The sequence below is a fragment of the Mastigoproctus giganteus genome, chromosome 6 (genome assembly GCF_048544385.1).
Source record: "Mastigoproctus giganteus isolate SK-2022 chromosome 6, ASM4854438v1, whole genome shotgun sequence".
Lineage (NCBI taxonomy): Eukaryota > Metazoa > Arthropoda > Arachnida > Uropygi > Thelyphonidae > Mastigoproctus > Mastigoproctus giganteus.
The window spans coordinates 112,000,912-112,027,180 of record NC_143580.1 but is presented as its reverse complement, the minus strand read 5'-3'; the positions used below and the strand labels follow the sequence as shown (position 1 = coordinate 112,027,180).

Here is a 26,269-nt window from a genome sequence, read left to right as displayed (position 1 = left end):
CACCTTTCATCCGAATTTCAGTTAGGTTAAAAGGAATTTCATTTCTACTTTGTAATATATTTTTTAAAGGTATTTCATTTTAATTTGGTATTTTTACCTGTCATTCTAAATTTGAGAACCAACTATTTACTTTCATAGGGTTTTATCTGAATTGAATTCAACATTATAGAGTGCCATTTACTATAATTTCAGTTTATTAGTTTGTCTGGAAGTTACATGAAATTCAGGTGGTGCTACTGTATTTGTTTTTATAAATTAATAATTATTTATTTAATTTATTTAGTTTGTCTTGCAGTTACCTGAGCTGAGAGAGCACTACTGTCGCTCTTCCTTCTTTTATACTTACTATATACGGGAATAGGGTGGTAAGCTGCAAATTCCTATTCATTCTGTTGTTTTAATTGGTTACTTTTAATTGAATATTTCAGTAATGATGGTTTGCAATTTATTATTATATCAGATAGGTTGAATTATTTTAATTATTATAAAATTATTACAAATGGTAATTTTTATTTAAATATTTTGTTTATTTCCATATTTCCTTAATACAATCTACAATTTGTTATTCTATTATATTTCTTTATCATAATCCAATCTTGTCCATCACATACCATCCTTTAACTCCTTGCAGTTATACCAGGATCCCTTATTAAAGGGTTGGGCTGCCAGTATATCGTAAGTACCATTATTAGAAGCTATTTTCTTTGTTTTTCACTTTCTACTTTCTAACTCAAAATTTTTATACCTCAAGATCTATTAGAGTAATTAGAGGGAAATTGAGATATTGTTGCTTTACTTATTCTTACCTCCTTTCTCCTTATGTCAGCATAAGCTTTCTTTTGCACGTGTATAAATTGAAATAAAAAACACCACATCTCAAGTGAAAATTATGGTTGGCACTCATTTTCTGTATTATTTTCAGTGTTATTTGTTTCAGAGCTATCTGTTGGGCTAGCTGTTATCTTGCCTGTTTGCTGTTAAATTTAAATTTATATTTATTATTTGGACCTTGCTAAACAGGCAGATAACAATCAGAAACAGAAACAGATAGCCTTGCTAAGTATTGATGGGATATATTGAATGGTGTTAGCCCTTGAAAAAAAGTGCCATTCAGTGGCACTTTTCAATAATTATCAATATTATTGAATTACACTCTTACAGTAGTAATTATATATATATATATATATATAATTTGATAGTATATTGAGGTAAACTTTTCTTATTATTTTATAATCTCTCTCTCTCTCTCTGTCTCTCTCTGGTGTTCAAAGAAAGTGCAGCACCCTTTAAAATTGTAATTGTTGTTTGAATAACGTAAGTATACGGCAATATTTCTTACAGATTGCATCACATAATATTGACACGTATGGGTGATGACATGATATTGCATTAGCTGCTACTTTAAGCACGCTCTGCAAGAGTTGCAGTCATTTCTTGCTTGTGTCAGGATGGTGAGTTACATGCAGTTGATGCCACAAAGAAAGAGTGCTATTGTTGCTTACGTGAGGAAGGATGTTCTTCCCATCATATTGCTTATAAGGCGCCTCCGTAGCCAGGTGGGAAGGAGCAGCAGTGCGTAACACAAGCTTCTTGATTAGACCGGGGTTTGATCCCATCACCACCAAATACGGAGGATGCGGAAAGGTCAGGGAATGACCGCCGCATATCCGGAGCAATATGGCCTTAGTTGCTAATGCTCCTAAAAACCAAATAACAAACAAAATATTGCTTATAGTGTGTCTTGTATTCAGTCGAGTGTGTAGATTTCTTTTCAAAATCAAGAATACTGGTTCTGCTGATAGGAAAAAGAAACAGGATGCAAACTATGGTAAAAGTCTCTATGGTAAAACAGAACTGCGTTTTGAAGCTTTTAAGCCTTAAAAACCATAAATATTCTTTGTCCGAGCTGAAAAGAGAATGGGAAGAACATACAAGAGTGGTAGCAAGCGCAGTAACAGTTAGAAGACGTCTCTTCAAAAATGGTCTTGTAGCCCATTGTCCTATGAAAAAGGCCCGATTAACTTGGTGTAAGGAGCATGTGTCAAATGGACCCCTGAGCAGTGGAAGTCAGTTATTTTCTCAGATGAGAAGAAATTCAACCTGCATGGCTCTGATGGGAGACAAACGATTTGTCGTAGATGTGGTGAAGAATACCATCCAGACTGTATGTCTACAGTGAAATTCCCCACCAGCCAAATGATACGGGGGTGCATTTCATATCGCGGATTTCATTCGGGGGTGCATTTCATATCGTGCATTTCATTTCATTTCACCTGCAGTTTATAAAAGGTTCCGTAAATGCCAATGGATACCTGGCTGTATTGCAGGGCAGATTGCTGCCAAGCATTACAGAGACCATTTCAATCTGCCAAGTAACTGCATCTTTCAAGACAACTCTGCTCCTTGTCATCAGGCAAAAAGTGTAAATAGGCACTTCTGTAGTTGCTTTAGCTTCATTTCTGCATTAGAGGTTCAACAGTAATGTGCTTACATTTGCTACAAGTATTGCAAGAACAGTCCATTACAACTGTTAACTGGCCAGGAAATGGCCCATACCTGAATCCTATAGAGAACTGTTGGCATCGTGTGGAATCTGCAGTTGCCAGAAAGAAATCAAAGACCCTTCGTGAACTTGAGGAAGCCATAATTTGTGTTTGGAACAACGAACTATCAGTTGATTATCTTCAGAAATTGATCTTGTCAATGCCTCGATGGTGTGCTGCTGTCATCAGGGCCAGAGGTGGTTCAACTAAATATTAGTTTGCACCTGGTGCACTTTTCATTTTGTTTTCCATTTAAAATGAAGCAAATTTGAGGGTTTCTGATAACATTTCAGCCATAATTGTCGTGTTTACCAAAACTGTTACATAAAAGCTGTAAATGCTCATTTTGGAATATTTTGAGAGCACCTGTGAAATATTACTTAGCTCTGTCTTAACTATTAATAAATATCTTTTGTTTATATTTCTATTTGTGATGCTAGTCATTAACATAACATACCATAACGAAAAAGGGTTAGAAATGTAAAATTCCTAGGTGATGCACTTTCTTTGAACACCAGTGTATATAGTAAAAAAAAGGTAAAGTGCAGCCATTATCAACCCACTGCAGGATGGAAGCCTCCTCAACAATTAATTCATGCTGAGGGAAACGGACCATAATCTGCCATGCTGGTCCAGTGCGGGTTGGCAGATCGACCGTATTCAGAAGTCAGGGGCTTGAACCCCGGTCTACTCAAGGAGCGTGTGCTACTGCACTCCCGCTCATGACCACTCGGCTACGAAGGCCGTTGTGTGTATAGTACCACAAGCTGAATCCTCCTGTATACAGACTTGTCACAGATTTTTTTTTTTTTTAAATTTTGGCAACTGCATCTCAATTTTGCAAATTTATTGCCTTGCTAAGTGTGCACACCAGTGGAATTGCACTATACAGTCTAGATAAGTTTATAAACATTGCTTACCAGCAGTGGTGAGCATAATAATGGCCATCTGTCGTTATGACATCTGCTTCATGAATAATGCATGGCCATTAAAAGACTAATTAGTACTACTGTAATGACCTTGATCCTCACTTGCCTTCATTGCAAATCCTGTTGACCTACATAAACATTTGTGTGTGTCAGTTACCTTTGAACAAGTCTGGTCCAGGAAATTATTATTGAAATATTAAAAGGACACCTATCAAAGTGTCTGCATGTGCCAGAAGGTCTGCTTTGGAGGGGTTGTCTAGCATGTAATTTTTAATACTTCTTACTGGGACCCAAGCTCGAGCATCCATGGAAAGGGGTTGGCTATCAAGGGAAGTTTCACTGTATTATTACAAAAATAAAATTAATAAGCATTGCAACTATGTATATATAAAGTGCTTTAGCATCATAATACACAGCCATTTCTGAATAAACAGAAAATTTTTAAGGCGGCATCGTTTTAGGTTATATCTCATATTGTGAACATCTTCACAACGGGTTGCCATGATATTGCACTACTTCGAATAAGTAACGCTTCACCTAAGGAGAAGACTAATAGGTGAAGCGTTACTTATTCGAAGTAGTGCTAAAGCACTTTATATATACATAGTCCAAATTTGTTCGCAGCTTGAGGCTCTAGCCCTAAATGCGCCTTAGCCTTAAGCATTGCAATTTATTTGTAAAAAGTCAAGCATTAGAACACTCGAAGCAATTCAAATAAACCGCTAATACTGTCAAGTTAAAAAGCTATCAGCTTCAAGACGGTGAGAATGACACTACTTGTTATTAAGAGCTTTCATGGTGTAATTCTAGTTATAAGTAATTTTATTTTATTTATACATATTTTGTTAGTTTACAGTTTTTAGAATTTTAATTGCACATAATTTATACAGTTTATAGTTTTATTTTAGATAGGGATTTGTATATTAATAGGTATCTTAATTATAATATAGTTGGTGATTAGCTAGCAGTAACATTTTATATTATGTAATAGATGTGTATGTTAACTTTGATTTAACATACAAATGCTTAAAGAAAACCATTCTTATAGTTTCAAAGCTTATTTTTTTTTATTCTGGTTTTTTCAGTGCAGTACTAGCTACAAAAGATTTATTTCCCTTTGAAAAATTCAAAGAGAAGTTTGCTAAACCATCAAGGAGAAAATATTTTAATGAAGCATTGTGGGAAGTTGAGCATAATCCCAAAGTAGAGCCTACAGTTAACCCAGTAAGTAAAGAAAATTTAGTGTACTCCTCAGATCAACATGTCTGGTTAGCATGTACCTTTATCTGGTTTGAAATACAATAACTTCAATATAACATGGGTTTTGGTGGACAACTTTAACACACACACTGTAAGTAAGCTGTGTTATAATGCAGATTTTGTTATTCTAAATGTGATTTTACAGTCTATCAGAGGATGCACAAGATATTGTTTATAAGAATTTAGATGTTTAAAAGAACTCCAACTGGATATGCCACATTTATGTGGTATATTCAGTTAGAGTTCTAACTGACAATAGTAGCTGGCATCCCTTTCAGGTTAGATGTTTAATTTTGCCTTTGTCGTGTGCAGCAGAATTGTTTCATTGATATATTTTTTGTTTTATTAAAATCCTATAACTCATTGTATTACAGAAGAGAACAGTAGTTGGTTTCTCTTTTGTTTGAATATGATGCAAGTGAATACAGCCACTCCCCAAATAACATAAGGGTTGCATTCCGCAGAACTCTACGTAAGTCGGAATTTCCTCTATGCAACTCGCAACTGTACTCGCTGAATTGATTGAATCAAAAAAGAAATGTTTGACGAACATTTGAATAGAATTATTTATTGTATTTATTCAATTTTTTATCTCATGTGCAGGAAAAATTACAAAAGCGGGTAACTTAAAAAATTTCAAAAATATAAAATTATAAAAAAAAGAAAAGGAAGCAGGCATAACATCAGTGAGTTTTACCTCTTGAGCATCGTTGCTAGAATTGACATCTTCAGCTGATAAGTAAACCGCTGCAGAGGTTGTGTGGGCTGTGGAGATTTAGAAGGGGTCGGCCGCTCATCCTTGCGAAAGAACATATTTAATGGATGACTGGGCAGTGGCTCTTTTCTTTTCATCATAGATTTCTTTGTAGCAAGCAAGCATATCATTCACCCATCTGTTAACTTTACAGAATTATTTGCTGTCAGGATCCATATTCTCAAACCTCACCATTGCCGATGCAATTTCATGAAATGCAGTTGCCATCTCTTTGGTAATGAAGCATTTCGGCTCTTCATTTGGTTCATATTTGGCATCAACGTCCAACTGAAGTAGCTCTGCAATCTTTACAATCTTATCTGTAACATCTTCATATGATTCGTCCTTTTCAAACCCTTCGAAGCCTTTTACATGCCGTGGGAATATTTTCTTCCACCCGCCATTTAAACAACTTTTAGTAATTTCCGCCCAGGCTTTATTAATGTTTAAGAAAGCATGGTAAATATTGTAAGATTTCCAAAGTCTCTTAATGTAAAATTTTTCTCACCATCTACTGCAGACAATGCCTGAGCAAATGTTGTGTGTAAACAGTATGCTTTTAAATTTGAAATAACACCCTAATCCATAGTTTGGATGAGTGAAGCCGTGTTTGGTGGTAGAAATATGACTCTCATGTTTGAATTGAAATCATCTAGATGCGTAGGATGTCCAGGAGCATTATCTAGTAGAAGCAAACTCTTGAAAGGAACGTCGTTGTGTTTACAATATTTTTCAACCTCAGGAATGAAGTAGCATTTAAACCAATCCCCAAAGAGATATTATTATCCATGCTCTCTGGTTCGATCAGAAATGCATGGGTAGGGTGGCTTTATTGATGCCCTTAAATGTAAGAGAATTTCCAGAATGATACACAAGCAGTGGTTTTAATCTGTAATGTCCTGCTGCATTAGCCCCAAGCAGGAGTGTGGCTCTATCTTTTGATGCATTGAAACTTGGCATTGTATTTTCCCTCTTTGGCAATGTATGTTCGATCCAGCATTTTTTTCCAATACAGATCAGTCTCGTCAACGCTAAAAATTTGCAGCGTTGAATATCTGCCTTCATCAATAACTTTTTCCAACACATCACAAAATTTCTCTGCAGCTGCAGAATCAGCACTGGCAACTTCACCACATACTTTAATGTTTTGGAAACCAGCACAATGCCTGAACCTATTAAACCACCCATTTCTTGCCACAAACTTGGCTTGGGGTTCACCGTACTTATCCTTAATATCTTCATAAATACTTGTTGCTTTTGCTTGACTGCCTATTGGATTCAGGGGCTCCTGCTTCTGAATCTGATTTTTCATCCATATTATTAATAGCTGTTCCATCTTTGATATAGCACCTGAACACTGTTTTGTGATCACTGTTGATCTTAAGTGCGTTGATCCTTTGACATGTTCTTTTATATGCGCACTGTCCCCTAAAATAGTATTCACTGTTGAAGCAGCTAGACCTAATTCCATTGCAATAGATGACAAACTTTGTGGCGTCTCTGTAGCCAGGTGGGCAGGAGCAGCAGTACGTAGCACATGCTTCTTGATTAGACCGGGGTTCGAGCCCGTGCCCACCAAATACGGAGGATGCGGAAAGGTCAGGGAATGACCACTGCATATCCCAGGAGCAATATGGCCTTAGTTGCTGATGCTCCTAAAAACCATATAACAACAACAGTTCTCAGTATTCAAAATTTTGGAGAACTTTTACGAGATTACTGTTTGTCAGTATGGGTTTTGGTGAATTGAATAATTCTGATTTTGGGTGGTTCTCTTGGGCTTGGAAATGATTTTATTAGTTCCACAATTGCTACCCTGAAGTTAATTCCTTCCTTTTCTGTTATCTGTAGCTAATTGATTTTTCTTAACCTTGTAAAACACGTAGATCTGCTGAACACATGCCAACTTCTGCAGACATAATACACTAGCACATTATGGCCTGTGATGGTTTTGAATCTTAAACCCTTTGATTTTGATATCAGTTTATTTAATCTTTAGTAGTTTGGTTCTACGGACAAGGCAATATCATATTGAAAATTTAATTCCAGTCCTCACATACTGAATGTCTTTGGTTAGTTTCTTCATTCTAGTTAGAAACCTGTAGGATTCTTCCACACACACACACACACACACACACTTCTACATCTACATTTATGGTCTGTTGCATTTTTGGTTGTCAAGTGCTCTGGAGAGATCCAACACACTGGTAGGTCTGCTCTGGATGGTGTTCTAATAAAACCAGAAGCTGAATTTCCAAGACCTTTTATCGGAAAAGGTGTCTTGGATTTCAACATAGAACTTAAACGTAGTATGTGTAAATATAGAAAAAGCCATTGAAAAAGTCATCTGGGAATTTTGGACTAATTTTTAAAAATTTGTCCAAAACTCTGAAATATCATTCCATTCAGGTCCAAATGCTGAAAATTTTTTCTCACATCCAAGAGGAACCCACAAGGATCAATTTTCAGTGCTATTTTTTTTATTATCAAAATCGACTTCATAGCTCAAAATCTTCCCTATTCACTTTGCACAACCTTGTATGCAGATGGCTTTAGCATCTCATGCCACACTTCTAAATGATAGAGTGAAAATTACAAGGGTCCAGTAGTAACATGAACTGAAAAGAATGGTTTTTCGCTTATGAGCTCAAAAGGCTGTTGGTATTCATTTATGAGAAAATGAAACTTCCCCCCTATTGAGTTAAAGATAGGAAACTTTAATAAGCTTCCACTTGAAACATTGGGCAAAATGGAATTCACGCCAAAAAGACAAGTCAAATAAATCATGAAATTTCTTAACCCAGTTTAGGCAGCTAAACTTTTGGTGGCTTGTTTGAAATTGATTATATATTTCCATGCTGTTATGTGAAATGCCTTTTTTTGGCTTAGTGTGGGCATGATTTGTAATTTTAGTACAGGTGACCACTGCCAAGTGCGGGGGTTTCGTTCCGACCATCTTCTGCATTCGGTGGGGTTACCGTTGTTATGGAAAAACTGAGGTTAGGTTCTGAAACTTTTTATACAGGAAATTAAAACCATAATCTGTGTTACAAATGGTACAATTTATTTTTAAAAGAAATTAACAATTTCACTTTATAATTTAAAATGCATTCCAACTAAAAACATCATAAAATATATGGAAATAATATTTTTCTGTGCTAATTTTTGCCGAAATGGGGGTTTCAAAAATGAACAGCGAGACTGACTTCCTCCATAATTTCTCATCTCTCGTTCAGTTGATCCAATTGAGTGACAGCGAGTTTGTGCCCCTAATGTGAACAGAGGCCTAGTTGGTCAGTTTTTCATTAAGAGAGCCATGTCATGTAACCAGGAAGGAAGTCTTCATGGTGAGGGAAAGCCAGGATTTGGACAGTCTTAGAGGATGTAAAGGTGACAAATTGACTGATCACGAAATTGCAAAGTGCCACAAAACAGCTGCCTCTGATTAACAGTCACTTAGAATGAAATCAATGACACTAAATTCAGTTGCACTAAAGCAACTAACAGGTGATATTGTAGGCTGACTGATGTTTACAGGAGCTCATATTTTTCTGTTCAGACAGAAATTTCTGGAGGTCACCACAATAAAACAGTAAAAACAATTTGCAGATCCTGGTTTATTGGACTTTTCTAATCTAATTATAAACAGGTAGCAAACTTGATCTTATTGCATTTGTGATAATACCAATAGCTGGAATTCTGTGGGTTTTTACGTTATTATGGTGAAATGTGTTTCCCCCTTCCATGAAATCTTCATTCATAAAAAAACAAATTTTCTTTTCATTGTTTCTCCTTATAGCAGAACTGACTGTACTATGTAATAAGGTAGCATGGCTGAGTCGGATACACCACGTTACTGTGAACCTTGGGCCCTGTATGGCATGATCCGTATTGCATAGACTTCTACTGCCTAAGTGCAATCTGCACACAGTGAAGCCACGCTCGGCGGAGGTCACCTGTATTAGTATTAGTAGTGGCAAATGATGCAATAAAGCAAACTTATAAATCATAAGCCAAAAAAAAAAAAAAAATACACACTTCACCCATCCATATCCTCCACGAATTTATCTAGTACTGGAATTTATTCAAACCCACTTCCACAACAACAAATGAAGTTTGTTCCAATAATCAACCATCTGCTGGCTGACGGCAAACTTACATATATCTATCCTGCAACCATCCTTTCTGATCTTGAATTTATGTCCCCTTATGTGTATAGTTTCAGCAAGAGAAAGAATGTCATCAACATTTAGCTTACTTAATCCATTCAAGGCCTTGAACACCTCAATCAGATCTCCTCACATGTGTCTAGTCTCCAGACGATGCAATTTGCAGAACTGAAGCCTTTCTTGGTAAGAGCACCCTTTTATCCCTTTCACCAATCTGGTTACCCCTCTAGCAAATGCTTATTGTTGCTAGCAAAGTTCCTGCACAGCTCGTATGATTTTGTTCCTTTGTTCCCCGTGAGCTGTCCTGGCAGCCTGTCTGCACTGCTCAGAGAATTTCATATCTGACTGCACAATTACCTCCAGGTCTTTTTCATTTTACATTACTTAACATACCAGCTGCAGTACCACAGCTTGTATGTTAATCTGGGATTACTGCTGTTCACATGCATTGCCTTGCAGTTTTCAATGCTAAACTTCAACTGCCATTTACCAGCACAGACTTAATTTTCCCAGATCTTGTTGCAGTAGCTCACCCCGATAATTGTCCTTAACACGTTGAATGCCGACTATGAGCCGACCGGGCTAGCCGAGTGGGTAAAGTACCTGCCCGGCAACCCAAAGGTCGCGGGTTCGATTCCCGCCTCGGGCTTGGATCAAAGTACTGCAAAAACCTTGGGAGGTGCAATATGGCCACAGAAGCCGATGCGCCGACAACTACCAAATCAAAAAAAAAAAAAAAATCAAGCCGACTATGAGTTAATTCGTACTTGGCGATCTGGCCCGAGGACGCCAACTACGAGTTAACTCGGACTGTATGAATTGCCTTTCAGGCGCAGCTATGAGTATATTCGTTGCAAATATGTGCAACTGATGGATAGTTGGCATCTAGGATAAGAATGAAAAATCAACCACGGCATCAGAAAACAGAATTTATTCACAAAAAGAAATATTTTCTTCACACTTTCTTCACACAAAGAGCTAGCTTCTCTTAGTGCACTGGACAATAGTAGCGTGTTCCGTGGCATTTTTTTTCCTTATACATACTTGACACAGCTTAATCGGATGTGGTTTTTTTTCAAGTGGTGGTAAAGCCAACTGAAATTCTAAATAATGAATATTACGTTCAGACCTAATCTTCTTTGGAATGTGTAGAATTTTATTTTTACTCCAATCAAACATTCAATGTAACTTTTCCGTCAAGTTACGGGTTCCACCATAAAATGTTCGAAATTCAGAGAAACCCGTAACTTGACGGAAAAGGGTGTATGCGTTATGCATACACCATTTAATTCTATAATATGTAATGCAGTTTTTTTCGGACATCTGGTGGTTTTTCTTAGCACTGAATAATACGAGAGCATTTGATCTGATCGATCTGTGAACCAGGACTGTACGACTCATCAAAAAGCTCTTCAAATTCCAAGTCACTCATATTAGTATAGAGCTCAAGCTCTTCTTCGGTCAGGGGTCTCTTCTTATCCATGTTTTTGGTTCTTTTTAGTACGTAACAAAGTACTAAATACAACATACACAGCAAAGTCTGTGTCACTGCAGTGGATTTACGCACAGCACTGATTCATATATACAGAGAATTCTGCAAGTTACAACATGTCTGATTTAATCGAGTTAACTCATAGGTGATGCCTGGCATTTCTGGAATATGGAAAGGCATTTGACTCCATACAGCATAAGGCAATGTTTCGGGCACTGCAAAGACAAGGCATAGATACTCCGTATATTATGATTTTGAAGAAAACATATGAGAATGCTACCTCCTTTATTAGACTAGACAAAGACAGTAATAAATTTAAAATTGAGAAAGGAATTCGACAAGGAGACACAATATCTCCGAATATCTGCTGCCCTTGAGGAAGCTTTCAGAAGATTAGACTGGTTGCAGAAAGGAGTCAATGTGAATGGAGAGTACCTAAACCATTTACGATTTTCAGATGACATTGTGGTCATAAGTCACGATCCCAAAGAATTAGAGGAAAATCTTAATCAGTTATGCAGAGTTAGTAAGGATTTTGGACTAAAGATGAATATGGCTAAAACAAAAGTAGTGATGAATAAGTATGCCACAGAAAGGATATAATGATTGAAGGGACAGTAATTGAAAAGGTGGAGTCATATACTTATCTGGGACAAGTCATTAGCTGTAATAATGATAAATGGATGGAAGTCAAGAGAAGAATAAATTTTGAATGGCTAGCATTCAGGAAATATAGTCACATACTGAGGAGAAATATCCCAATTTGTCTGAAACGCTAAATAATGAACCAATGTATACTCCCCACCATGACTTATGGAAGTGAAACTTGGGCACTCACCAAAAGAATGGAAGAGAAGCTGAGAACTACACAGTGAAGAATGGAACGAATTATATTGGCAATCAGACTGTTAGATAAGAAGAGAAACACATGGATTAGGCAGCAAACTCAAGTAAAGGACATTCTTATTAAAACTAAAGAACTAAAATGGTCTTGGGCAGGACACATAGCTTGAAGACATGATAACAGATGGACTAAGAAAATAACAGAATGGTGCCTAAGAGGAGATGGACAGATGAAATTCATGAGTTTGTGGGTAGTAAATGGATGGCCATTGCACAAAACAGAAGGAACTGGAAAGTTGCTGGAGAGGCCTTCATCCTGCAGTGGATTGAAAATGGCTGATGATGATGATGATGGCTGCTGCGAAGAATTTTCTATTACATACCCCAACTACGAGATAATTCACGATGCTTTTTTTACGACAGTAAGCTTTTTTTATGAGTTTTGGTGATGAATATATGTTATAATTTGGGTTTTGAATAATTTAACAGGCCTAACTCAAATTGGCCTTCGAGGCTCAGAAATGGACCTTGGGGGACTACACTGATAGACATTAGTCTATGAAGAGCAGTGCCCATCGTACAATTTGGTAACCATTGATACCACTCTGTCTTCACCCACGCAACCATCTCTTTATCCATTGGTAACTTGCCCTTAATGCCACGTGCTCCAGTTTGTAAAGCAGTCTTATGTGCAACAGTATCAAAAGCCTTTCTGAAATTCAAGTATATGAAATCAAAATTATTATTTGTGTCCAGTTCCTTGGTCACTGCATCGTAGTATCCAAATCGATTGGCCAGACAAGACTGCCCCTTAACAAATCTTTGAACTGATCTGTTTTGATAGAAAATCAAAACAGATCAGTTCAAACCTGCAGCCCATCGTAAATCATCTGAATCAATAACTAAGTCCAAATAATGTGTACACTTCTTCAGTGGAATTGTTGTGGGCTTCGACATAACCTTAACAATATCAAAAATACAACCAGTGACTCCATTATTTTCTTGGGAACAGATGTTAAGCTAACAGGTCTGTAATTACTCATATCACTTTTTGATCCCTGTTTGTGAATTGTGGATACGTTCGCATGTCTCCAGTCCATGGGGACTTTCCCTGAATTCAGAGATGCTTTCAGACACCGAATGTCAAGCGATTTTTCTTGAGTGACGTATAGAGCGATCTTTCCAAGTGATTTCATTTTGTATTATTTCTAGTGCTTTTTTTATCCTCAGTTCATTATCAGTGGTTCTGTACTTAACAGATTTTGAGTAAGAACCCTGGAAGCAAATAAATGCTAATTGTCGATTAATTCCATTAATACTTTTCAGCGATGAAGCTACTTTCACCCATGATGGTATCAACAACACCCGTAACTCATAGGTGGTCAGACAAAAATCCACATGTTAATGTAGAAACAAATTTTCAAAATAGCTTCTCTGTAAACATGTGGTGTGGTATCATCGACAATCAGTTGATTGGACCTGTTGTGTTACAAAATCGTCTTACAGGGCCCATTTACCTAGAATTTCTGTAAAATAAACTATCGGAGGATGTTCCCTTGGCAACAAGGATTGGTATGTACTTTCAGCATGATGGAGCTCTTGTACATTATACCTGTCTGGTGATACAATATCTAAATTGAACTTTCTCTGAATGATAGATCGGCTGTAGTGGTACTGTTCATTGGCCACCAAGGTCTCCAGACCTCACTCCGTTAGATTTTTGTTTGTCGGGATGGATGAAAAGTTCAGTATACAATGAAATGATGAATACAAGAGATGAATTGCTCGCTCGCTTGCATTTTGGATGCTGCTGCCCTCATAAAGGAATGTCTAGATGACCTCAGAAGAACATCATATTACCACAAGGTTGCAAAATGCATTGAGGTTGGCAGTGGGATTTTCAAACATTTATTGTGAACTGTAAAAAATTTGTCAATTATTTGTGTTTTGTATTATTCAAAAAGTCAATAAATACAAACAAGTCATTTATTATTCTTTAATGCCTCTCATAATGGCTTTGTGCGTGCCAGTTTCAAACATCTGTATCTCCATATCCATTGAGAATTGGACACATGTTTATATGAACTTTTTTACTCAGAATAATTGATACTATAATCTCCCAAAATATTTACTATTCCTCCTGAATCACCCTGATATTAATGACCTATTGATTGTAAATCCTGTCCATAGTTTTGCTTATTATAGCACATTGCATTCCACCTTCCAGTTTGAGAAACCTTGCTCTACACAAACAGCTTTAGCTTCTCGAATATCCACATGTAATCCCCAGGTAATTCTCCAATGGAAAAAATATAACATAGTTAATTTTAATCCTTTTAAAACTGTCCTGTGTTATATCTTGCTAAAAGGATTCTTCTGCTCCTATGCTTATCTTCAATGACACTTGAAAGTTTTACACAAGATCACATATCCCTATGTTAGATGCAGTGGAAGCAAATATTACTTTGCATCTAAAAAACTGAGTTTTCCCTTTCATTTTCAGCTTTAATGTTCTTCTAAACTACTACTCACTCTGTACAAATCTCAAACTCATCCTTCTGTGGAATATGTGCCCACATCCATAACCTCTCTCTCTCAGGCTTCTCAGGTTAATAATTGACCCATCTCTTACAAAGTCTCTCTGCTGTGGCTCACAGATGTTCTGTTTCTGCTATATGCCTTTTCTGTGGATACTTCCATGGGCTCCATTATTCTGAATTGGCTTTGGTAATTCCTCCTGTCTTCCAAACCAGTCCAAGCACATGCCACGAGATAAAATTGTATCTGCTCTACCTTCAAACCATGCATTGTAGAATCAGTATGTGTTACCAAATCATCATGCTACCAAAATAGCTGCTGAGAAATGAAAGATAGCTGCTGAAATGTGTTTGTCAGATTTCACACTTCATTATGTTTGTCACACAAAATTTGCCAAAGATTGTTTGCTTTTCTGTTCCATAATAAAAATATAACTACTGTGAGCAGGGGCCAAAGTTCACTTGTATAGGTTTATATGCACTTATCTCCCCCATTCCACTGGCCAATCAAGTGAGTTTACTGTTACACATTTTATGTATCACACATTTTATGTATCAGTTGATTGGACCTGTTGTGTTACAGAATCGTCTTACAGGGCCCATTTACCTAGAATTTCTGTAAAATAAACTATCGGAGGATGTTCCCTTGGCTACAAGGATTGGTATGTACTTTCAGCATGATGGAGCTCTTGTACATTATACCTGTCTGGTGATATTGTATCACCAGACAGGTATAGTTTAATAGTATAGTTTAATTTTTCATAAATGATAATAGGATCTGTATATGTAATTTACTTGTCTACATGTAAATATTCATGAAATCTGCCAGGACTCAACTACTGATGACAGAGGAAGTGTTGATAATGGTGATGAAGATGAAAAAGATGAAGAGGAGGATGAAGAGGGTGGAAAAGAGGAGGAAGAAGATATTACAAATGAACACTCCAAAGAAAAGGTATTACATTCATATTTTTATATAAATCTTTTAATTGGTTCTAATTTTTAGTTTATTTGAAATTTGTTTTATTAAAACAATTTTTTTTGTAGTTGCTTTCTTAGACATAAATTAATGGCTACTATTAAAAATTTGTTTAATTCTGATATTTCATTTACCAGGCACAATTTGGCTATAGCAGCCCTTGTGCCACTAAACACCAAGCTAACAACAATTTCGTTTACCGGAACTATAGGTGAACATCAAAGCTTCACAAATACAGTTGTCAGTTTATTATAAATACAGTGAGTGTGAGAGTATATCTTGGTATTCCTGTGTATTGAGAGGTTTTGTGTGGGATGGGTTAAAAATGTTATTATTTTAAGTTATGTTAATTATTAAAAAGTAATAGCAGAGTCTATTGAAATAACTGGCGATTCAAACATTATGGCAAATGAATCAGAACCTAATAGGGTGAACATCCCACTATGCTGGATGTCTATTATTATTAGGGATAGTTGCAAATGATATAAGAAAGCAAACTTATACAGCATCAGCCAAAAAAAGCTAACATTTCCCATTTCACCTGTCCATCCCTTCTAAAATTTATCTAGTTCTAACTTGAATATATTCAAACTACCCACTTCCACAACATCAGATGGGAGTTTGTTCCAACAATCAACATCCTCTGGCCAAAGGCAAATGTCTGCACATACCAGCCTGCAACCATCCTTCTTAAATTTGAATTTATGCCCCCCCCCCCTCATGTATGTAATCTGAGCAAGTGGAAGGATTTCATTGAGCTTATTCAATCCATTCAAGGCCTTAAACATTTCAGTTAGATCTTTTTGCAGGTGCCTGGTCTATAGATGCTGCAGTTTGCAAGACTAAAGCCTTTCTTGGTGAGAGCACCATTTTGCTTTCCTTGCCAATCTTGTTGCTGTTCTCTGCACTATTCCAACAGATCCACTTCCTAAAGTGAGGCTTCCAGACCAGTATGTAGCCTTATATAAAGGGATAATCACTTCTCCATCCCTGCTGGCAAATTTTCTGTATATCGTTGATAAAAGCTGTCCTGACAGCTTGTCTGCACTGCTTAGAGAACTTAATATCCAACTACACAGTTATCCCTAATTTTTTTTTATTCTTCACTGTCCTGAATGTGGTACCACACAGCTGGTGTTGTTAGTCTGGGGTTAATGTTTCCTGTATGAAGTATCTTGCATGTGTAAATATTAAATTTAAACTGCTACTTCTCAGCCCATCTGCCAATTTTCTATAGATCTCTTTGTGGTTGCATATCTTGATTCCTGTAGTGGCAATAGTGAAGTACTACCACTGTGATTAACTGCCCTGTCAAACTTAAATATTAAGCCTGACAGCACATCAGGCTTAGGCATGTGCCTTCATTTGTACCATTAATAAATATAGAAAACAACGAGCCCAGCACTGAGCTGAGGGGACTCCACTAATAAAATTAGTCCACGAAGAGCAGTGTCCATTTATAACCACTCTCTGTCTTCTACCACTCACCCATCATTTATCCTTAGCAGTAACTTTCCCTTAATGCCACACTGCTCCAATTTGTATAGCAGTCTTTTATGTGCAACAGCCAAAGCTTTTTTGAAATCTAAATATGTTAAGTCAAAATTATTTTTTGCATCCACTCCTTTATTACTCTATCATAGCATCTAATCAGCCTGGTTAGACAAGATTGGCCCCTAACAAATCTGTACTGTGATTGCAGTATAACTGCATACTTGTCTTGATGGCCCTGTATTACTTCTTTATCCAGTGAATCCATTATTTTTCCTGGAACAGAAGTCAAGCTGATAGGTCAGTAATTACTCATTGATGTTACAAGTACATGATTAAGTTTTATCATTATGTTAAATTAATTATATATGATATATTACCAGTGTTCCAAAGCAACTAAAATTGAAAAGGCCTGAGTTACAAACATCTGACATAAAAAAAATTTGTGCATGTAAATAGAGTTCCTTAGGATATCTGTAATGTTTTCACAAATAGACAACTTTCGATTGTCAATAATGCTGCCAGATAAATTTGGGCCTCCCCCAATCCTTGTACCCTTGCTAAAAATGCAACATTGCATCCCTCCTTCTTCAAAGAGTGAAAGCCAGTAATCTTAATTGGTTTATCTTTAATTTTGTGGCATTCTTTAGAGGTTCTTGCAGAAGCCTACTGATTCAGAATTATTGCCATAAGATGACTGTTATCTACCACTCCCATAAAATTGATGTTAGCAGACTTGTAAATCACTCAAATCCTAAAAACTGCCATAGGTAAGCAGATTTGATTTGTACAGAGTTGAGTAGATCTGAAGAAAAATAACAAAAGTGAAATGAAAAAAAATTTTTTTTTTTTTTTTTTTTTGATGCTGAGGAAGCAATACTTGTGATGTGCTCATGAGAAGAGAGTGTAGATCAGGGTAATTCCTAATAGCGACACTTCAGGCATGGAAAGTCATTAATATGAGAAGAAAACAGTGAGAGAAAACTTAAACTTTGGGGTAAACCAGCACTATTAGAGAAGTTTAGAGGATACAGCTGTTTAACATCACCTGCAGTGAATGGTTATATAGAGAGAGAAACTGGATATCCATTTGCAAAACACAATTGGCAATCCATAAGATAGGAGCTTGTTTAGATGACTTTCATGCTAAAAGAGCAACTGCTTAAGTTTCACCTAACTTTGCTATTGAATGTGTTCAAAGGTTAGCAATTTAAGCCAGTGATGGATCAACACTGTAAGATTAGCAACTTAAGCCAGTGATGGATCAACAACAACAAATCTTTTTTCTGATCATTGGTCAGATGGAAGCTTTCAGATTTGGTGGATGGTGGATTTTTCCATTACTTCAGAAATAGTAGAGATACATTCAGTGGATGATAATTGAATGGGAGGGATTTTTCACTTGCTTTATAACAGAATTGGCTGGATATGAGCAAATTTTCAAGCAGAAGAATGAACACTAGCGAAATAAGAGTGTAAGAAGGTGACACAGAACAGGAGGTGCTTAGGAGCACAGGTTTTGAGAAGTTGAGAAATCCCACTGTGACCTGGAGCTTTCTTGGCATTGGTATTGTTCACAATTGTTCTAAGAGCCTTCTATTAGAAGAGGATGGGAAGTAGCAGGTGGAGTCTTTTGAGTATAGTTAGATGGTTTATCAAACAAGAGTTAGAAGAAATTAGGATGCTAGTAGGTTGGGTTACCTTCAGGTGAGGATGCAATAGAACCATCAGGTTGTAACAAGATGGAAGTATAGACTGACAGACGTTGTGGCCAATAGCTTTGGCAAGAAACCAGAATACTTGACTACCATTTGACAAGAAACAAGTTTCCTGCTCTGAGCTTGTTCAAAATCAAGTTTTGGTTAATTAATAATTGTTTTACAATCTTTGCAAGCCTTTAGCCTAAAGCATAAAATAAAACCAATTATAATATGCTATATTCTTATCTTGAAATCTTGCACTTGTCATTTATTGGAAAATCAAGGTTTAGATAAGGGACAGGATTTTAGGGCAAGTGCAAAATAAAGGTTTTCATCCCTATAAGAATATTACTGATACGATCTGAATAACCATAGGTATTAGAAGATAAAACAGTAATTCAAGCAGGGAAAAGATGAACAGAAATCATGAAGATTATCTCCTTTCACATTCCTCTAATGCCAAACAATGTGATACTCAGAATGGCCATTAAAGAGAGGCTCCATTGGTGAAGAAACTGAAAGTTGAGCTGAGGTGCCACTAATGTCACAGTCACTAACAACTCTGAAGGGGTTGTTAGTGACTGTGAGGAAAATAGCAAGAGTGTTGTTGTTTAGGGTGTGAAGTTAGGATTGCGTGCTAGTTTGGGAGGTAAATGAAGAAGCTATGTCAGGTCATTAATAATTACAAAAACTTATGCATCTTCACCAGCTGGGTCCTTGGAACTATAAAAACTGAAGCTACTTGGAGTTGTGAACATTAAAATCACCAAGAAAAATTCTCATTATTAGGAAAGCTAGAGGAAGTTGTTTCAAGACGAGAAGTCGGAGATCATGAAGATTATCTCCTTTCACATTCCTATAATGCCTCTAAGTGATTAATGGAATTGGAAGAACAGTAGAGGCAGCAGATTGGACTTGACACGTTGGGGTAGAGAGATTGAGCCAGGTGAGATCAGAAAGGGAAGAAGGTTCGTAATTAGGAAGAGTCTGAATATCGGAGTGAACATATGTGCAAGTAACATCTCTGAACCAAAAAAAAAAAAAAAAATAGAACAAATAATTAGGACAACTGAGATGAGTAGTGGTTGAGGCAACCAATAATTGGGATTCTGTAAGAAAAAGTAAGTGGGGTTTGGAAGATTATATGTGGAAATGGATATTGTTGAGACTGGTACTGAGATCCCATGTATTTGTGAAATGAATTGGAAGTGAGACGTTTAGATCTTTTCACAGATAAGTTTCTTTTGACTGTTCATGATGCTTTCAGTAGATAAAGCAAAAGTTGAGGGTAAAACATGTATTAATGAAATTTTTGGATATAGTGTACACACAACAAGTATATATCCAGCTCCTTGACGGTGCCTCACACATAAATGCTAGACCCTCTACATTTTGACTATCTAGAGGAATAGAGGCAGCTTGATTATACACTATCTGATTTGGATACCTCCCAGAGATTTACCAATTGGTTCAGTCCAGTGGACCAGACCTATTGGTAACTGTAAAAGTCATTTTAGAGCTGTACCACGAAATGTAAGGAATATAGGATATGCAATGATTCATGTCATAATCTGAAATAATATTGCATCATCTTGCATGATGGAAGAGGGATGGCGGTTGCCAGAGCTTTACCCAGAAGACTAATAGGTTTCACCAAATTGAGCCTACAGTAAGCAAAGTGGAGGTACTGCACTAGGTGGTACCTCATTCTCATCATCCAGTGCAGTACCTCCACTTTGCTTACTGTAGGCTCAATTTGGTGAAACCTATTAGTCTTCTGGGTAAAGCTCTGGCAACTGCCATCCCTCTTCCATCATGCAAGATGATGCAAGATTATTTCAGATTATGACATGCATCATTGCATATCCTATATTCCTTACATTGAGCCAGGTGAGATCAGAAAGGGAAGAAGGTTCGTAATTAGGAAGAGTCTGAATATCGGAGTGAACATATGTGCAAGTAACATCTCTGAACCAAAAAAAAAAAAAAAAAATAGAACAAATAATTAGGACAACTGAGATGAGTAGTGGTTGAGGCGTGATCTGGAGGAGTGTGATTACTCTGATGTGGATGCCACACCTTGACCTCTGTTAAAATTGGTTCACAGCTGGATGGTTTTACACAAGATGTATTGTTCTTCACCATGAACACAGAGTTACACCCTGGGTTACGAACACTTCTGCCATTGTGAAAATACAAGCAGAGTATTTGGGTGTTACAGAATGACCAGAATTCACTGAAATCCATTTGATTTGCAAGCATGGCTTGATATTAGCATATGATACAAGAAAGCAAGCTTATTTAGCATCAGCCAAAAAAAAAAAAAAAAATCCTTCCCATTTCACCTATTCATTCACTCCAAAAGTTTGTTTAGTTCTGAATTGAATTTATTTAAGCTGTCTACTTCCACGACAGATAGAAGTTTGTTCCAGCAATCAACCACCTGCTGACTAAAGGCAAATTTCCACACATCTATTCTACAAATAGCCCCATTAGGTGTGGAATCTGACCTAGAGGAAGATTCTCATCAGCATTGCACTTTCTCAAACCATTCAAGGCCTTATACACCTCAATCAGATCATTTTGCAAGTGCCTAGTCTCCAGATGCCGAAATTTGCAGAACTTATGCCTATCTTCATAACAGCAACCCTTTGTTCCACTCGCTAATCTCGTTGCCTTCTCTGTACTCGTTCTAGTAGCTCAACATCCTAAAATGAGGCCTCCAGACCTGTATGCCGTATTCAAGGTGTGACCTGACCATTGCCTTATACAGAGGATAGTAACATCCTTATCCTTACTAACAAAATTCCTATATATCATTGACAAGACCCCCATGAGCTACTCTTGCAGCTTGTCTGCACTGCTCAGAAAACTTCATATGTGATTGCACAATTACTCCCGGATCTTTTTCATTCTCCACTACCCTGAGTGTAAATCCTCCAGTTTGTACATTTCTCTGGGGTTACTGCTGCCCATATGCAGTAGTTTGCATTTGTCAATGTGAAACTTCAGTTGCCACCTCTTAGCCCATCTACTCATGTTTTCTAGATCCTGTTGCAGTAGCATACTGTCATTAACAACCCTACCAACCTTTGTATCGTCTGCAAACTTGGACATTAATCCTGATATACCCTCATCAATATCATTGGCAATTACAGAAAACAAGAATGGACCCAACACTGACCCTGGGGAACTCTGCTAATAACATTAGTCCGTGAAGAGCAGTGTCCATTGATAACCACTATGTTTTCTCCCACTCAACTATCCTTTTATCCATTGTCGCAACTTGCCTTTAATGCCATACTGCTCCAATTTGTACAGTAGTCCTCCATGTGCAACAGTATCAAAAGTTTTCCTAAAATCCAAGTATATGATATCAAAGTTATTTTTTTGCATCCAGTTCCTTTGTGACCACATCATAGTATCTAGTCAAATTGGTCAGACAAGACTTCCCCTTAACAAACCCATGCTGTGCCGAACTGTAACTGCAGTCTTGTCTAGATGATTCTGCAATGCTTCCTTATCTAGTGACTCCATTATTTTCCACAGAACAGATCTGTTCCATTATGTGGGTGTCTAAAGTCTGAAGAAATTCTCTAAAATTGGGATCCATAAGTTAATGAAATTACTTTGTTAAAAAAAAAAATTAATAAATTTTCATTTTTTTTTTACAAAATTAAAATTTTATATAATTTTCCAATTTTTAAAGACTTACAATTAAAAAAAAAAAATCCTCAATACAGCTGGCTTAGATACTATCCTTGAAACAAAACAGCTAATACCAAATGAGGACTAGTTTGGTAACAGGAAAGTCCTTGTCCTTTTCTGTGATGCAAATTTGGAAGTCCAGTATAAATCTCAAATATACAAAGGGTACTAGGAAAGTTTTGCAATACAGCTTTGTTTATTTAATTTTTTCAAAGTAATTTCCTCTACATTCAATACACCTCTCCATCCTCCGAAACCAATCTTTAAACCAGTTCTGCCAAGTTTCACTAGGGAGTAAAGCACACTCGTTGTCCCAAGCTCGTAGAAGGTCCTCATCACTGGAAAACCGCCTCCCTTTTAGCTTCATTTTCACATGCGGAAACAGTGCAAAGTTGCAGGGAGCAAGGTCTGGACTGTAGGGAGGGTGCTCGAGGTTTCAGTCCTGTCGTGGTCAAATATTTGGTGCAGGCTTTGGCGCGGTGAGCTGGAGCATTATCGTGATGGAGGTACCAGGTGTCCATTCTTGACTTTGGCTGCAGGTTCTTCATAGATCCAATGACTTTAGGCAGGCATTGTTCAGTATACCACTTAGCTGTGACTGTCTTCTGCGTGTCCAAAACGAAACGTTCCACAATTCCACTCGATTTGAAAAATACAGCTATCATTTTCTTCTTTACAGATCGGGATTTTCTGACAATTACGGGTGTGTCGTCATCATCAAAGACCCAAACTTTGTTTTGAGCCTTTGTCGGCAGATCGTAATAGTACAGCCAAGTCTCGTCACCTGTCACGATGTTGTTCACATACCGAGATTGTCCCTTATCAAACTTTTTTAACATCTCCCGGCACCAAGTCACACGTCGTGTCATCTGCTCTTCAGTCAGTTGATACGGCACCCAGAGAGAACAAAGTTTCTTCACGTGCAAATGATCTTGCAGAATCGAACGAATTGCTGGTGCATTTAGGCCCAAAGTATCCTCTATCTGTTGGTAGGTCACTCGCCTGTTTTCGTCAAGCATTTTCCTCACAGCAGTAACGTTTTCCTCCGTAACTGACGTTCGTGGCCTTCCCGGCCTCTCAGAATCCTCCAGAGTGAAATTTCCCCTTTGGAATTCTCTATACCACCTGAATATCGTTGTACGATATGGACAATCATCATCTAGTGCAAGAGTCATTTCTTCTAAGCACTGGTCTATGGTTAAACCACGCATGAAATTATACCGCAAAACTGTCCTTATCTCATTTCGTGACCACGATGCCATCGCAAGCACTTTACACTCTCACTACTAATGAATAACTGAGCCCATCGACTTGGCACAGCGGCTACTATGCACGTATGAACATGTCTCAACATGCAGCAACAAGCAGCTTCCTGTGATTCATTGTTGCGTCATATTGCAAAACTTTCCTAGTACCCTTTGTATTTGCTGCCATGTAAAATGCTTGTAGCACCAATGAAATTTATGTTATTTTTAAGCCTTTTTTTGCTGCTGGAATGGATTACATACTTGTTAAAATGTAAGGCCCTTGCAGCCATAGTTCTTGTTGTTTTGGATGCTTGTTCTGTGTTGATGTGTTTAAATGAAATTCTTTCAACTAGCTAAATTTTATATTTAAAGCAAAATATTTATATTTAATTTTAGTTTCTGGTTTTTTTTTAATTAAAGCATTTTTTTTGGAATTGTGAGAATGATTTTTTAAAGATATTAATTAAAGCTGATTTCCTTTACTAGTCAAATGCGTCTGCGAAGAGGGCCACTACAAAGAAAGAAAAGGTAATATTGAATGTATATATTATTGTGTTTGTGTGTGCATGCATATATACAAGGTGTGGGGACTAGTTTGTAACTTGTAATTGTGGTTTCATAATGATTTGGGACTTGTGGCACCATATGGTGTGACTCATCTAGACATCTTTAATCTGGAGTTATAATAAGGCATGAGTCTTCCACTCATCTGCAGTCAGTCTGAATTAGTGCAAATCATTGAATGTAAGGGGTCTTATATATTTTGTCACACTTTAAAATTTGAGTGGCTTTATAGAACAGGGAATTTACACTACATTCTGTTTCAAATTAGGGAAAAATGCAAGAGGAATCCATGAAATGCTATAAACAGCTTTTGGACAAGATTCTGGTTTTATTCGCATACTTTTCAGTTTACAAAGTTTAAAGAGGGCAATTTCCCGAAGCCCACATTTTCAGGAATTTTATCAAATTCCTGAAAATGTGGGCTTTGGGAAATTGATGCTTGCTTCATGGAAATGACCCTGTATGCTTTCCATTTAAGAATTTTATCAAATTCCTGAAAATGTGGGCTTTGGGAAATTGATGCTTGCTTCATGGAAATGACCCTGTATGCTTTCCATTTAAGAATGTCTTTTGATACAGTCTGATCAACATAGTTTCTGAATGCACTATACACTAGCAAATTTAGCTCACTGTGATCCAAGATTTTTGTTCTCTGTTTGAAAGGTCACAGATCAGCAACAACTGAAGAAATTATTCAGGATGTGAAACAGAAACTATTAGCCTATCAGGAATTCTTCTAGAAGTTGTAGAAGCATTGGAGTCATTGTATACAGAGTTGTAAAAATTACCTGTGAGATTTCCCTTTTTTCATAAATGCCACAGCTAATGCACTATGGAGTTATAACAAAAACCAACTGAAATATAAGTTTATCCTAACAGTTTTAAAAATGTTTTTCTTTGTATGAGGTTGAGTAAAACACAAGACATTTAAAAAAACAAAAAATGTTAAACATATTCTTGAATCCTTCTGCATATGTTTCAGTTTGGAGGAATTTCAACCAACTTCACTTCTTTAAAGAAATTAGAGGAATTTCAACCAACTTCACTTCTTTAAAGAAATTAGAGGAATTTCACTTTAAAGAAAATCATATTCATTCGGAATCATGTTATATCGATTTCCTTCGAGCTGGTATTACTTGGCCAAAAAAAAGTCTTTCTGAAACAAGAACCTCATCAAAAATGGCATAACTCCTTCAATCCTTTTGTGTATAGCATTTTAAAGTCTAACATGGACATTCAATTATCACAGAAGTATATTCTTGCATAAGAGTGCAGAGAGAGGTGCATAAGTATATTCGTTGAATACATAAATAAGACCAATCACAGGATGAGCAGTCTACAATGTAAAATTATTGAAATTATGAATGAGTATCCTGAGTTTGACATTGCTGAAATTACAAGAAAATTAAGCATTGGCATACTCTGTCGAAATTACTAATGAAGAGGCTGCTTGGTATTTGCTTTGTCAACTGATGTCCGAGAGTTCAATCGTTGTAACTTATATACATACCATGTGGTCTATCGAGCGACAGTGTGATAGAAATCGGACAAAGAAATGGAATGAGAAAACTTGGGCGACTATTCTACCGACATTTGAAAAGAGAATTGGTTTAATAAGTATGAGAAAAGACCTCTAGAACTAGAAAAGATTACTTTAGCTGACTTCGTTGCAAATTATACTTACACCTCGGGATGTCAATATACAAAAATACTTCGATATCGAAACTATGATGTGGCCAATGACTTGAATGAATATAAAAGAGAGATGGTTACTCTTCGTTTACCATTTCGAAGCAGTAAGGGGAAATACTTTCTGGAATGTAATTTCTCACCATGTATGATGAACACAAACAAGTTATTTTAGAACGTTGTAAAAATTATGAATCTGGTTTAGGTATTCACAAAACTGGAGGTCTGTCATGAAATATAGCATACTGTCATAGAAACCAATGCAGCCGTTGTCGGTGATATGCAAAACTTTACAGTGTTAATTCGTGATCCATTTAAAGATTTAAATGATCCATTTAAAGATGTCTACAAACACCGAGACAGT

At 36.9% G+C, this 26,269-nt stretch overlaps 1 protein-coding gene across 4 annotated transcripts in view; it reads left to right on the top strand.

The window, feature by feature from the left end:
* LOC150084511 (lens epithelium-derived growth factor-like) overlaps positions 1-26,269 on the top strand; it is a 316,821-nt gene that overhangs the window by 76,981 nt on the left and 213,571 nt on the right. For all 4 annotated transcript variants that reach the window (XM_090375260.1, XM_090375258.1, XM_090375259.1 and 1 more), the window contains exons 3-5: positions 4,558-4,696; positions 15,357-15,482; positions 24,139-24,180. In XM_090375260.1, the coding sequence (XP_090231386.1) occupies positions 4,558-4,696; positions 15,357-15,482; positions 24,139-24,180 (307 nt within the window). The remainder of the gene's footprint in view (positions 1-4,557; positions 4,697-15,356; positions 15,483-24,138; positions 24,181-26,269) is intronic.